The sequence below is a fragment of the Sylvia atricapilla genome, chromosome 5 (assembly GCF_009819655.1).
Source record: "Sylvia atricapilla isolate bSylAtr1 chromosome 5, bSylAtr1.pri, whole genome shotgun sequence".
Taxonomy (NCBI): Eukaryota; Metazoa; Chordata; class Aves; order Passeriformes; family Sylviidae; genus Sylvia; species Sylvia atricapilla.
Window position 1 is genome coordinate 33794419 of NC_089144.1, and position 16108 is coordinate 33810526.

A 16108-nucleotide genomic window follows, 5' to 3' on the forward strand; every position below is an offset into this window, starting at 1 on the left:
CACACCAATGCTCTAGACATGGTATTTCATTTAAAACATTCATCAGTCTCACTTGAGGGTGTATGTGGGCCAGTCAGCCTAGTTTTTGCAGAAATAAATCTCATTCCCTCACATTTTTTGAGATGGATTTTGAATTAAATCAAGTGAGGAAGTGAAAACAAGTCTTCATTACTTTACAGTAGTGGTGGTCCCATAGGTGGCTTAGTAAAAACAACTTTTACAACACAGAAACACTGACGCAATATTATCAGGCAGCTTTTGTCTTAGAATATTTGAAAAACAAGTTGTAGACAGGCTGACATTTTAAAATAATTTTGTAACTCTGCATCTCTGAATGGCTCCTAGAGTTAAAGGTTATCCAGAAGTCACAAACCCTTTTCTCAGAGTAGACTCACAATCTTGAGACTGACACACACTGTTCTGTACAGAAAAAAATACACTGGGGTGGGGGGGAGCCCATCTGTTTCCATTTGCACGTTTAATAAAATCCTATTTAGACAAAACTCTTCTTAGCCTTCACAAATTCATCACCATGTCAAGATAAACTGAAGCTCACATAGAAAACACACATTATTTTGTCTTCAGTGGGACTGTTTACGATGTACATGAGGAGAAGGTGGACTGAGGCCAGACTTGGTGCTAGAGGTATGTCTAGGAAAAAAGATTTTCTTTTGCCTGCTATGGGGCAGAAATGAGCATGAGCAATATTTAAATTACATATCAGAATATGTTTCTCCACTGATATTGTGAAGCAATGAAACTAGCTGCCCAAGGAATTGGTGAAATCACTATCCCTGGAAATTTCTGGGAAACCATCTGGATGTGGCCCTTGGGGGCATGGTTCAATGGTGAGCTTGGCAGTGTCAGGTTAACAGTTGAATTTGATTATCTTAGAGGTCTTTTCCAACCTTAATGATTCTGTGAAGTGGACATGGACGCTGTCCTGTTTCTGGCACTTCCTCACCCAGTACTTCTGCTCCCACCTGAAACTGAACTATATAGACTACTAGTAAAGTAAAAAGAAAGACAACCAAAAAAAGGAAAGGAGAAAAAAAATCCCCCACAAATTTTCTCCTACATTTCAATCATTTTTCAAGAAATGACAGGGTAAGATTTACTTCACAATTTATCAGCAATTAGAAAATATTAGTGAAAGAAACTGCTGGTGTCTTCATATGCCAAATACTGTCCATCAGATCCTGAGCAGCATAAAAGTGTCAACCTCAGGGGACAGCCAGGCAGCCTGCAGACAAGTCTGGGAGGGAGGCATCCCCAGCACATGCAATACAGAAAAATATCTTCATGTTGAATAAGTATTTACGTCTTTATATCCTGTGGCAAAATACAGAGCCTAGAAAATAATTTACAGATAAAAAACCCAAATACATCTGAAGTGCTTTTGAAGATGTTTGAGCTTTTGAGGATACAAGAACTGTGCCTGTTAGGGAGACTGCTCAGTTTTCCCCCTCCACAATTCGAACAGGCTCACTGAGTAGAAATGCAGGCTTATCTGCACTTAAGGAGCAGCATAAAGGGATTTTGTACATGCTGCTCTTGGAGTAAGTGCAAAAAAGCAAAAAAGTCATTCAGAAATCAAAAGTCATGATTCCTGAAACACATATATGTATATATATACACACAGATATCTGAGTTGAAATATCTGAGGTAGATATCTGAATTAAAATTTCAGCATCAAGGGTTTTTTCTCCTAATAGTTGCTGTCCCAGGAAAAGCCCAGAAGGAGTGCCCATGCCTGTTCCCTCTGCCCCATGGACACCAACCAGACTCTCATATAGGAGCGGTGGTCACTCAGTTCTGCATTAGACTTAAGGCTAACTGCAGACACAGAGACCAAAGCTTTGATCTTCTTTGTACCTTTGATCTCCTGCTGCAAGTTCCAGATGTAAATGATTTATTCTACAGTGACTGCACCTCAGAAGTTTGCTTTGCTGCAAGTTCTTCAGGTCCTTCTTTTTACACATCTGAAGAAACAACACTGAGCTGCTCTAAGCAAAGAGATCAATATAAACACACAGCTCATCTTCTGACATTTCCAATCTTTCATACTCTACCAAAGAACCTCAAGCTGTCACTTACCCACCCCATGTGCATTTTCTACATGCACATACAGACGTGCTTAGCTCCTGTCAAAAAATCAGTCTACAACTACAGTATCCCCACTGGCCTCCCCTACCGAAGGGAGCACATATTTGCTTGGACTCTTCAACAGCAACTGGCTTTCATACACTAAAGAGCAGCACTCACATCTTCTACAAAACTCCATATAAACCCATTTTCCACTCAGTGAAAAAAAATTAAATAAATAAAAAAATCACTGTACTTGGCAGGCAATTGAACACATCTAATATTTACTACAATACATCTATATACTTCACGTTTTGCTCCAGTGGAACAGCATTTTAGGGACAGCATCAAGTAAATCTCACTTTTTGTTTTGCTTTTCCTTCTTTCCTCACCTCCTGCCCTTCAGCAAGCATTATACAGTTTAAAATGTTAATATTATTATAGGTTACAATTTTAAATTCTAAGTGAAGGCTCATGTATAAAAGATATTGGCAAGAATAACTGGATTTTCCAAAGAAAAGAAATCAGCAATAAAGTGTATTAATCAATGATTATTGAATTCTGTGCTCTAGGCTAGTGGCTCCTGTCAACACTGGTCCTTCAGAACCAAGTTTTCCTTTTCAGCTTTAATGAACAAGGTTGAAAGAAAGCACTGAAATGAAATAATGTAGAACTAATCAACCGTCTTTGTTCTTGAAGTCCGAGCAATTTCCTTGAGAACCAAAATGAAATAGAACCACTATGCTTACAAATTCTTTTAGAGGAAACAATACAGATACTGATCTCTCAGTTAAAAGATGTTTTATCTCTAACAGAAATAGGTACAGAGTACAGGAACACAATACAGACATCAAACAGTGGGAAGAAACCATTAGAATTACTATTTTGTTCTACCCACACACACGATTTTCTTTCAGGTTCCCAACTACAGACTTATATCAAACCTATACCAATGGGACTACTCACACCGATGGAGTTACACACCTGGCATTTGCAGGACCAAGTCTCTGGCTGGCCTACAGCAAGGCACAGCTGAGACAATACAAAACCTCAAAAAAAACCCTCCCACTGTCAGCTCTGCAAATCTGCTTGATAAAATAAACACCAAGCAGAAAAAGTGCAATTACTGCAAACAGATTTTTGAGAGCTTTGTTTTCCATGCAGCAGCTATAAACAAACAAATAAATCTCCCCATGCATTTTAAGATGCAGAGAAAAACACATTAAAACCCAAGACCAGAACCTCTGACTAAAACAGCTGAATTTGCAAATGCAAAGGCTATTTGAACTTCACTTTGTCGGCCTGTTTCCCAGACAGCTTCCTATGCACATTTGTTGACCTAGCCTTAGGTTAAGGCATCCCCAGCGGCCTTGGGTCAAGCCTAAAGACAGGACACACATCCCGAGCTCTAGACCATGCTGTCACATTTAACAACTGATCATCCCCCTGGCCTGTGCAGCAGCACACACGAGTCTGTTTAAATAAATAAGTAAGCAGAAAGAGCAGCTGGCAGCCAGAATACAAGCAACTTATGCTTTTTTAAAAGTAAACCATGTACTGTAGACCACGAGAAGCATTTTCCATTTTGCATTAGTAAGACACACACACCTCTGAATACACCCTTTCCTCAATATGACTAGAAAGCCTTCCTTTGCCTGAGGGTTTAAATGACTGCAGATGGGATGAGTTGGCTTTCTCCTCTTTGCAACAATGGTTTGATTTTATGACAAAACTGCAAGAAAAATCTTCAATAGACTGAAAATTCACGAGGTACTGTGTGCCATTAACTTTATTTTTCAAGTACTTTGAAAGACTTCAGGATACATGAAGAGAAAGAGGTTCCATGTATCTAATTCAGAAAATACATAAAATTTCCACTTCGGGGGAAAAAAAAAACAAACCCAAACAAATCAGGAAAACAGGGTCACTCAACTGCCCAGGGCCCAGCCAAAGAATTAAAGAACTATATGCATCAGCAGAGAGAAAGGAGGGGGGGAAAAGCTGCCATAGTAGTACATAGTGGGCTGTATCTGATGCAAAAAATGTGTGTTCTCTCATTTAGATGCTATCACCTAACCCCTCTCTCCATACTGTGGTCTTTGTTACTATATTAGACTGGATTTCAAAACTGGACAAATTTTCCAGATTCCACAAGCTGAATTTAGAAAACTATAAACAGATAAACCTTCCAGTGATTTTTCTGGGAAGCACTGATCATTTTCTAACAGTACAATAATCAAATTAAAAACAAAGCAAAATTTACCTCTTGAACTACAGCAGATTTTTAAATATTGCTTATTTCTCAGAGTCTTTTTTCAGCTAAATTTAGCAGTGCACTTAAAAAATATAACTTGTGACCAAGAAAATATTACCGGTAATTTCAAGAACAATTTTAACTATTTAGAGAAGCAGTTAAAATGAGCAAAACCATCGTAAGTGTTTATCAATCACCTTCTGTAGGTTACTCAAAATCAAGTTACATTTTTCTCCTTATTTGTACTCCCTGTGTCAGTTGATGGCAGTTTACGTAAAACTAAGGCATAAAACTGCTGCTTTATAACCATCTACTAATGAATCATGTAAGACATATTTATCAAGTCATCAAGACTTAAAATACATTTTATCACAAAACAAGAACTCACCAAAACTGTGTTTTCCTTATCTGAAAATCCACCGACATTTTACTAGTGCATGGAATACAAACATATTAAAGCTGTGTAAGAATTAATTCAAATCAATTGCTTTCACAGAATTTAAAAAAATGTCTTCATTGCAATTTTGTGAGAAAGACAGAAGATTTGAGCATTTTCCATATATTAAGCCTATTTTCATCCAGTGGAGCAGTGTGTTACCTTGGCCTGCTCCTCCACTCACACTGATGTAACCTCATTAATAATTATGCCATGAGCAGCATTTTTGTAAGAGACTTAAACCAACAGCTAATAAACTTCTTTCACTATCTAAAAGGAAGAAAACAACCTATTGTGAATGGACATGTGGCTGTAAAAAGCTCAATTATCTGTACAAGACAAAGGACCACAAACTCCAGGCTGTAACTAGAACAGCCTTCAACAGTTTTGCTCAGTCTGTGGAAACAATTTGCACGACACAATCTGCCCTATAAAATCCACAGCCTTTCATATTGTTATAAGTGCTTGAGTTCAAAGGAATAGTGAAGGAAACAAAAGATACCAAACCCTCAAAATAAACTAGAAAGGTGCACTACTTTCTACCCACTCGAGAACAAAACACCAACACTGAATTGCAGCACACAAATCAAGCACCAGTTACAGAACAGAACCGTTCAGTGCATTTTCCACCCCTTGTGACATGCTTGGAAGTAGCAGCATTTTAAAGGGATGGTTGTGCTCTTCCAGCAGACAAACCTCTTCCTCTCTGTTCTCCTGTAGCACAGGGCTGGGTATTCCCTGCCTGAAGAAGCAAGCTAAGACACACATGACAACTGGGAGAGCAGCTGATTGTTTTCAAAATCTACCACATTCATAAATACACTATTATTTTTGTGATATATTTAGTGTAAACCAAGAAAAACATAGCTAAAACATAATTAACCTCAGCTTCAGAAGACTTCTCTCTTTTTTTTCCTGCCAGGGGATGCAAGAAGTCAATGCCAACAGATTTAGAAATGCTGGGGATGCCTGTGCAACTCCTCTGCAAATCTGTGAAGCCCAGGTGAAATATAGGTCAAGCTGCAGAGGGAGCATTTCAGAGACTACCAAAATGTCATTAAATTCATGGGGATTTCAGAGTTCCTCCAACACGCTGCACTCTATTTAATTCCTGATGGACAGCTATAACCACCAGCCTGAACAGCTTTGGTTTCTTCACTTCAGAAGTCCTCCTGGTCTCCTTTCAGCAATGAAAGGGAGCGTAGCATTTTCATGACAAGCCACGTGACGTTCTACCACCACGCAATGGAAAATCCGCGTTCCTGCCTTCCAAACTGTAAATGCCACCAGACGTATTTAGATTTACTGACAACTGACCTGAGCACTGCTGCTGCTGCTGCTGGCAGTGCTCTGCCATAGATCCAGGCTCTCTCCCAACTTTCCTTCACAAGCATTTTCTCATTTTCCCTAAACTGGGCTGTCAGATGCAACGTCCCTATCAGACAGTGTGGCAAACATCCCTTTTGATTTCCGAGCATACGGCACTAATACTCAAAAACACAGCTGGCATCACAGCCTGCAGCTACTGCTGTGACTCATCCCTTAATGACCACACAACTTAACTGGGCTCCTAAAAATGGGGTGCAGGTAGGGGGCCATCAGGGCTTTAAAATATTCCCTACTCCAACTTAGAGAAAGCTAGGGCAAAAAGTGTGTATCCCTCCGTATTTAATACATGTTTGCATACCATTCATTTTTTACTGCATTTACTTGTGGTACATCGCAGATACTTTCTTTACTCTTTTAAGAGAGATGCTAACTAACAGCTGACAGAATAGTGACAGTGAACTGTTAAGTGAGGAGTTTTACCCTTCTAGGAGAGAGACAATGTTATCAAAATAAAATAGACCTGAGCAGACACAGAGTTTGTTAAACACACCCAAAGGAAGCATTTGCAAACAGACTTGAAAACAATTTACTGAGTTAATACTTCGTATCATATCTGTGTACTTTTGATTTCACTTCCTTTTTCACAGTTTCATTCAAACAGTATTTCCCCCAGAGCTGTCTTAAATCTCTCTTTTCTCCTTTTTGCTTTCCAAAGTTTGGCTCTTCCCATGGTAATCTTTCCAAAGATAAGTAACCTCAGGTGTCTGTTATCATCTGTTCGAAGTTCTCAGAGACAGACAAAAAATAAATCTGATTCCTCCCTCCTCTGTCTCACAGCTGCCCATAGTGTTCCCTCACAGTGTCAGCACAGGGACTGTTACTGCAGAATGCACTGAAGTGATACATGTGAGATCAGATCCTATGGCCACTCATCAAAATTTACTTCTGCATTTTAACTTCAAGGATATTTTGGTTCATTTACAGCAAATATTACATCCATAACATGTTGTTATGAAATTTCCATGGCATGCTGAACTCCAAGGAACTGCTGGCTCCATGTTCTCTACTGCATGCATATGCACACAGACACAAACCATTAAAAAAGCAAACTGTAAGTTCCAGATTTAAGAATTTCTTAACTTGGCCACTTTTTGCATATGCATTACAACACAATCTTTAATTACTTGATCTATTTCTTGCATGAGACTTCATTTCATTTCATACCCAAAATAAATTATTTTAACTACCTGATAAATTATTTAAAACCTTGCTTTCCCCTCATTGCTCAAAGTGTAATTCCATACCTTATTTCCCACCCACTATTCAAGCTCTTCTTGAATAGACAGACAGTCATTTCTCCCCACGTTCTTCTGTGGTGGGCATCACTGTAGCATTTGCTAGGTTAGCAAACACTAATTTATTTCCATTGCATATCTGTGAAGGAGAGGCACCATTAACCCCATCTCATAGGTGGAGAACCAGAGTACAGGGGATTATTATCAAAGATATACAAGAACTGAAAGGCTGCAGCCTGAGATGCCTTATGGCTGGATTTTCAGACTACTGAGGCTTATGTAATTTTTGTATATACAAACCAAATCTCCCTTGGCTACAGCAACTGGTGCCAGACATCTGCAAATTCATGCTCTCAAGTGAGTAAAACAAGAGACAAGCCCTGACAGGATTTGGTGTATCCTGTGTCACACCAGCACTACAGCAAAAGTCATTAAAGAGTCCTTCATTGAGGACTCTGTAATGGGAGGCCAAATCAAAGTCCTAGAGGCACCCTTAGTTCTGCTGCCTTTTAAATATGGACAGTGTGTCCTCAGAATGCTGATTTGTTTATCATTTCCTGGGTTTCAGAAGGAAAGTAGAAAACCCTCTGAACAAAATCAGTAGCATTAAGGTGCGTGGGTCATCAGCAGTGTGGTCATTATGGACCCCTACACCCAGTCACAGCACAACCCCTGGGCTTTTCTGCTGGAAAACATTAACCAAAATTGCTGAATAATTTCTGTACATATGAGTACCACCACATCCGTCTTACAGCAATAGTAACTACAGTAAACAGGTGTGTTTATACTCATGATGATGATTAATGACAGCTCCTGTCATGCCCTGCAAACAAAACACAGCAATCATTCAATAAATGTTTATAATCTCATCAGCAGGGGACTTATATTGTTTCTTTCTTTGTTTCACTAATTGTTTTGAGTTTTTCACTGGAACCGAAGGCTGATATTAAAACTGACACCTCAGTAGTTGCCTCTACCTCCATCTTTAAACTTAGCTCATAAAACCTGATACTTGATTCACTTCACAATATCCAAGAGGAAAAAATAATCACATCACTGTATGTTCATGATGTAAACTGACAAAGCCTTGATTAAAACCAAGGACTCACACATCATTTCAGGAAGTGCGAAACCCAGATCTCTCTGAATTTCTTTGTCTGAATGTGAACATCATATGTTCTAGACAAACTAAAATATAAAGGGTGCCAAATTCTCTAAAACACCAAAGCACCACCTTATACCAGCAGCCACTATAAGAAGTAGAAGACCTAAAACAAGTAAATTTCTTGAGCAGGGACAATCGAGATCTTAGTTATTCAGTAAAGAAGGACTGGAAAGTAAATGAAAGAAAAGTAGCACAGAAATTGTACGCTCATAACTGCTAGAAGGGAGAAGTGCTTCCACTTCATGCAAAAGATTATATAACTCAGGTCTCATTATTTCAGTGCCTTCAAATAAATAAGCTATTTTCCCTCAAGTTACTCCAAAGCAATGTTTTACTATCCATGTTCTGTGCTGCCCCAGGAGGCTAAGGCCACTTGTAGAAGAGCCACAAATGGTTATTTAAAAAAGCAATCCTATCACTAACAAACTTTAAACTGGCTGTTGCACCACAGTTTTAAGGAAAATACAAAATTAGACTTTTTTTTTTCATTATTTCTCTTGCTTCGCAAGTAATGAAAATGTTTCACCAAAACCAGCACACACCTGCCCAGCAAGAAGAGATGCATTGCTCCAGTCCTGCAGGGAACCCCAAAGCCTCAGGTTCAGGTGCCACACTGACAGACCGTGTTGCTGGATATTGCACTACTGCAGCACAAATAACAACTCCAATTTATTGTATTTTAATTATATAAACAACATAATGCAGCCAAAGCCACTATTCAAACAGACTAAACATCTAAACACAAGCCTCATCCCAAGACTTACATGCTTTAAATAATACAAAACAGAAAAGGAGTAAAATAAGATTTTAATATATGCATATTTCTTATGGACTTAGAGAACACAAATAATTTCATGGGAGGCTGAAGAGCTGCTAACAGTCTTCTTTTTATTACCTACTCCTACTAGCTTGATTGTCTATAAAATGAGGATAGCATGTAATTCTTCTCCTTCACTTGGGTTCCACTGGAAAGAGCACTTTCACTAGCAACCATGATGAGCAAGATGGTAGATAAATGGGATCATCTCCAAAAAACATATACCTCACCTGAAGTCAAGTGATTCTCTGCAAGAGGATGGTTGTCATGAAATACAAGACTGCACTAGATGCAATGACCAATTGTTAAACAAACAAACAAACAAACAAACAAGTTTTTTAACAATTTTCACACCTATGTGTGTTGAAAAAGATGAAAAAGTGAGAGGAACAGCATGTGGGTAGACTTCTATCCAGCAACGGCCTGAATTTTATCCAAAATGGAAAATATTGCAGTGGTCACGTCGGAAGTCTGAGCAGTGGAAGAAGAGAAAACATCACTTGCTACCGCTTTTGTTTCATGCAGAAAACCCTGAATGGGGATATTGACACCACCTGTCCCAGCAATAAAGCTCAAATACAGCAGTTTCCTTTATCACTGTGCCTGGCTTGCAAACTGACATGGGATGGCAGCCCTGTGATGACAGTGTCTGTCTGGACATGGGCATCACACCTATGATGAACTGGAGGCACTGGGACTATCCAGATCTCAGGAAGAAAGTGGCTTACTGAAAACAGAATACTCAAGAACTGTAGTCCATTAATGAAAATCTCCAGATTCCAACAATCATAAAACAGTTAATAAGACAAATAAAATTAGAAGCTTCAGTAATTTTTTAAAATATTATTTTCATTGTATTTTCAAAGTCTGCCACATACTCTGCTCAGGTTAACAAGCCTTTTTTTCTTATAGGCTTCAACAAATACTTCAGTTTCTATGAAAGCTGGGATTTTATTGTACTGACATGACAAGACCTGTGACAGGTGAAGAACAACCTCCACACACATGCACATACAGTGAAATTAAAAACTAGCAACACACAATCACTGTAAGATGAAAAGCAGTTGTCCTGCATTCCTCATCCTCAGGATCAATTAACTTGTCTGCAACTTGAGCAAGAGATACTCAATTCCCTTGTCATCATATGACTCTTAAAATCATTAACTCTTCTGGCAACCCCAATCAAATCTGTGAGATTGCAGCAAAGAAGAACTATTTGTACCAATTTACAAAATGTAGAAAATCCTGACAACATAGATGTTGCTATTGACCACAGCATGCCTAGGAAACCACAGGCATGTCACTACCTTTGGTGTTTCGTCTTATGTATTTAATACAGCTTAAAAACCACCTCGGGTATGAAATGCAAATACATTTATTTGCAACATTTCGGCAGCTATGTGTGAGTTTCTGCACAGTAACATTTAGCTGTGTTGGGGAATAACACTCAAGTGGAGTTTTTCTGCTGACATCATCCCAAGAACCGTACCATATATACAATATTAATTTTAATAGTTCCCAGATTTCAGTCAACAAAGAGAACATTTTCAATTCTGAGTCATATAAAAACTTCAGGTTTTCCTTTTTTACCTTATTTGCTAGGCTAGGAGTCAAATACCTTGTTTTCACTTTCCAGTGATGACACAGAGAGGGAGAAGGGTAAATTAGTGGAAAGATCATCACATGTATTTAGGGAATGAATCTGAAGAGATTGATGGTCCTAAACTAAGGAACCAGATGATTCTCACACCGGAATTGTGACATAATTAATAAACAGCATCCGAGAGGGAAATGATACATTACTTCACTGCAGATGCAGACTATGGAAGATTACTTTGTCTAACATATCAATGCTCTCGTTACACAACATATACTAGGCCTTGACAAAGGATAGAAGAGAGTTTATCATTGGACTCTGGTGACTAAATGGAACATTTTAATGTCACAGCTAAAATCATGGGACCTTTCACATTAGTGGGTGTTTACTAGCAGAATTCCTCAAACATTGCTTTTGGTTATCATTGCTTAATATTGTCATTGTATCTACATAGAAAATAAAATCTTTATGCCAACAGACTATGCTGTGAACCATGTTGAGAAGAAGAACCACCAATAAGAAAAAAGATATCTCCAGAGCTGGATGACAGACACCAGAAGTAACATAAACAAGGTAAAATTTAACAAGATGCATTCACCCTCTAGACCCACATGTTTCATGAAACCGGTGAAGTTCCAAAATAAGTTGGAAGAAAACTAAATCCTTCCAAGTATCTTGAAAAATAAAGACTTAGTGCTGAAATTAAATTTTGGGTGTGGGAAGAAGTGTTTGTTTTGGTCAGAGGTGACCAAGTCTGGCTGGGTTCCAAAACCACACTCCCACTCAAGACTAGGCTGAAACTCAAACGTCTTGGCACAACACCCTGACTTCAGCAATAGGATATATGTAATTTCTGGGAGCATTCCAGGAAGTTCTGCTACACAGCATTCCTGCTGGTTTGCAAACAGTCTTTGTATTAATATCACAAGAGCCTTTTCCATGCAAAGCCTCATTATAACGAAGAGGTTGAATGGCAGTGCCGTGATGCTGCTCAAGATAAGTATGACACTTTTTACAGTTTTATACAATAAGCACCGGCTTGTCTGAGTAGGTTGGGTAGCAATTTCATCTCCCATTATGTTCACACTGCAAAGTCTCACTGAAATGAGTATGATGCCTGCACTACTAATGTCAATTTGGGCTTGCGTACCAAAAGTATTACTTCCATTTTTGTAGCACTACATAGCTAATAGCACAGACAATTCAGAAAGATAGAAGAGCTGACGTTGCACATCAAAATAAGGTTATCCATTAACTGAACACAAGTGGATGAAATGTCCAAGAAAAAACACATCTGCCTCAGGAGCTGGGGTATCGTTTTTGACCCAGGGAGCTTTAGGCAGCATTGCACATTCCCTTCATCCAGCTGCGTCCCAATATCACAGTTAATATGGTCTTCCACGGCAAAGCTTTGGAGTAGTGAAGTATACCAAACAGTGGGAACGACAATATTACAGTATCAGGGCACAGCTGGGCTGAGGACAAACTAAAGTGACTTTTTTCCTGTGATTCCCAGAGGCCTATTCTGTTTTTAACTTTATTGTCTTTGTTTGATCCCGCAGTTATTCTAATACAGCTTTTGCATTTTTCCATTAATTCTGCCTCCCCGTACAACACTCTAAGCCATATTACAAATGGGGGAAGGGAGAGAGAGTAACAGGTTCATAAAGTGATTGTCTCCGACAATTTTCAAATGTACTGGCTAATTGGATATATAACTCATAAATGATGATAGAGAAGGGACGCCTAACAACATAGAGAAAGGAAACTAAATCTAAAAAAGCTCCAGCTCCATTCAGTTGAACGAACAATAAGCATTTGATTTCATTAGCTCTGATATTCTAAAAATTGTAAAAACAAATGCAATCTTTCCTGCAAGCACACATTCTTCTAAGCAAATGACTGCAGAAGAAATCGCTATTAAAAGCTCTGCAATTACTCTAAATTTGTACTGTAAACAATGTAACACCAGACCCTAGTTAAATTAAACATGAAACATTTCATTGTCCCAAATACATGAAATTCAATTTGAGGACAGTGTTTGTAGTAGCATCAGCAGCATCTTTTCAGATTTTGCACATTGCTTTAAGAAACTACCACTGACGCATAAAGCACATGGAAAGACCAGACAAAAGCACTTGAGGAGGAATTGTGCTTGAGATGGTATCTCTATAAAGACTGCACAGCTCAAATCTCCTGTGACTGTTTGGTTTAAATAACTGTGAGAAGTACCTAACTCGTTGTGCATCCAGCTCCAAAGGGCTGTGTGCTATTCTGAGTTCAATTCAATCTAAGTACTTGAACACTGTTGTAAACATCACTTCAAAATCTGACACACATTTCATCCAGTCTGAAATACTTAAGATCTCCACTAGCTTAAGTGTATATTATTCTTTTATTTTCTAAGCAGAGTAAAAGGAAAAACCTATTAGATATTTGGCTCAATCTTAGTGCCATACATTAGGTTATAAACTAATAATTTATCAATTGTCATTCAAAAAATCCTTATTAATTTGACAGGTTTTGGAGGGGCTTTGGAAGGGCTTTTTTTTCTTTAACAAGAACAAGGACCTTCAACAACAACAATCAGCTAGGAAAATATTCTGACATACAGCTTTGACATGTTCTTTAGATTTACATATTAAAGGAAGAAAAAGTTATGTGCTTTCACAAATGTATCAATTTCAATTTTTTCAGTGTTTAACAGATTTAAAATTTTTAGTTCTTGTGTAGTAGATTTTGTGTAGCAGACTTCATGGCACAATGTTACCCATTATGAGTGCATTGCCCCCCAAGTAGGTCTTTCTTTGGCAAGAACTCCCTCTTAACAACGTAGATAAATTACACAGTTTGGTATCACCAGCACGATAAATTTTCTTAAAAATGGAAAGCAAACAAAATTGTATCAAGAATAAGCCCAGTAAACAACCAAGCACCCTTCATTAATTGTCTTTTGGAGATAGGGAAGCATTGCACACTGGGAGAAAGCCAGTAAGAACAACTTTTTTGTTTCCTTATTTTCTGGAAGATTGCAGTTCTCTGGTGCTGTAAGGCACAACTACCTTTATGATTCTATCTTAAAACAAACATAATGTTATGATTTATTTCAGCAAAGTGGAAATGAAGCAAAAAATTACTGACAGTCATTCATACAGTACAGAACAACAAAAAAGTGCATCAAACTTCAGCAGCTCAACAAGGCACAGCTACACTGCAAAGGTCCCAAGCCAGTGGCCAAAAACAGCAGAAAGGGGCAAATTCTGCTCATTCTGGTGGTTCTGCTGTCATCACCTCACCCTGACAGTGCCACACAAGACCCCAGGCAGCGGCTAAGAGTGGCCTCCCTCCTTCCCACCTTTCCTGTGGGCATCTCCAGGCACATCCTCTCTTCCAATAGGCCATGGTAGACCAGCAGCTCTGAAGCCTGACAGGCACAGCACACAAACCCTAAGAAGGCTGCAGGGTCCAGCACATAGTTTAAACAGGGAATTCTGAGTAGGTGGTTTATTTTGGTTTTGGCAGAGCTGCTGAGTGCCACCACGTGAGTGCCAGCAAAAAAAATCCCCACTTAATTCTGCAGGAGTGGTCCTGGACCTGCATCGAGGAACCAGCCCACTCAATTTACTCACTACTGAAAAGACTAGGTCACAGCAGAGGCTTTGTAAACTGACTCTGCCTCAATACCAAACATTAATCACCAACTTCAACTTACAAATGAGTGCTTGCTGCCTCTGTAGTGCTTTAAAAATATCCACACAGCCTTCCAAAAGCACTCTACAACAGCTACTGCCACCCTACTTGCTTCTCAACACAGTGTTTCAACAAAAGGTTCCCAGCAGTCAGACTGGATTAACTGCATCTGAAATCTCACCAGGGTCTGCAGACAGACCCTCTTTGAGAGCTTCTATGCCACTTCAGATGCTTTGTATTGTTCAACAGCAGCAGAGACAGAACGAGATCTCAAAGGAACTGACTTTTAATACACACATGAGGCTTAGGTTCTAGTAAGGGAGGACTGTTGCTTGCATTTTTTGAGTTTAAACATCTTAAGAACACAACATTTGTCACAGCCCAAAGAAAATGAGGTTATGCAAAAACACTTACTTCGAAAATGTTCCGAGGCATAATAGTAGACATCCTCATAGCCCTCGTGGTAATCCTCCTCTGGCCGATACTTTTTGCCTTTTCTTCTTCTCGATCTTCTTATCTGCTTGACAAAGCCCAAGAAGCGCTCCATCTCCCTCCTCAGTCACGGCCCCAGCCGGCAGCCCCCTTCGCCCTCGGCTTCACAAAGAGCTGTCCCAGCATCAATGAGCCGCAAGCACCGGAGCAGAGCTGCAGCTCCCACCAGCCGCTCCGCTACCATGAAACAACCCCTCCCTTAGCTCAGCTGTCACTAGGAAGCATGTTGTTTTCCCTTCTTTAAAAAAAAATGATAAGGGGACACACACACACAAGACACACGCTGTCAAATCTACTAACTGGAATATTTCAACCTGAAAATAAATAAAGGAGGAAAGCATTGAAGCAAAAAGAGAATTTCAGGATTTCAAGCTGTTATTAAGCAGCAGAGGACAAAGTTGAAGAGACCTGCTCGCCAGCAAGGGGAAGCCCAGCACTGAGAGCTCCCTATCCTGTGTCTCCATCATTTGAAGAGGGGCTGGGAGGCGGGGATAGATGTTAGTCAATGGACTGAACCATATCTCAAAGCAAAACAGGTTTCCATTCGCCAGTTAAATGCTGCCCTCATATCTATCCAGGCACAGGCTCAGGAGCATGTTTGATTTCATTTATTGTAAGAACAGGAAACACGCCGATCCGTTTCTGGCATCTGATACACTGGATTAATAAATAGCAAAGTGGTTTAATCCGTACACACAGCCCACTCACCGGCAAGTGTGTGCCGAATGTGTTAATTGGAGCAGCAGGGAGAAAGCTCGGCAGCTGTTAAAAAATGACACATATACCCACTGGGCATTAGTGTATTCTAATCACTGCTAGATCTAAAGATTAAAAGGCACTCCAGACAGGTCTCCTACAGAGCTGGCCAGGGTACACGGCAACAGACAAACAAAGGAAGCGACATCACAAGCACACTATTACAATACTCATTTCAAATCCCAGCAGAGT

General features: G+C 39.4%; 1 protein-coding gene across 2 annotated transcripts in view; it reads right to left on the reverse strand.

Moving 5' to 3' along the window:
- The window catches only part of GRIP1 (glutamate receptor interacting protein 1), a 219679-nt gene extending 204264 nt beyond the window's left edge, over positions 1 to 15415 (reverse strand). For both annotated transcript variants that reach the window (XM_066319135.1, XM_066319133.1), the window contains exon 1: positions 15083 to 15415. In XM_066319135.1, the coding sequence (XP_066175232.1) occupies positions 15083 to 15215 (133 nt within the window). In that variant the 5' untranslated portion in view covers positions 15216 to 15415. The remainder of the gene's footprint in view (positions 1 to 15082) is intronic.
- Between the last annotated feature and the right edge of the window lie 693 nt (positions 15416 to 16108).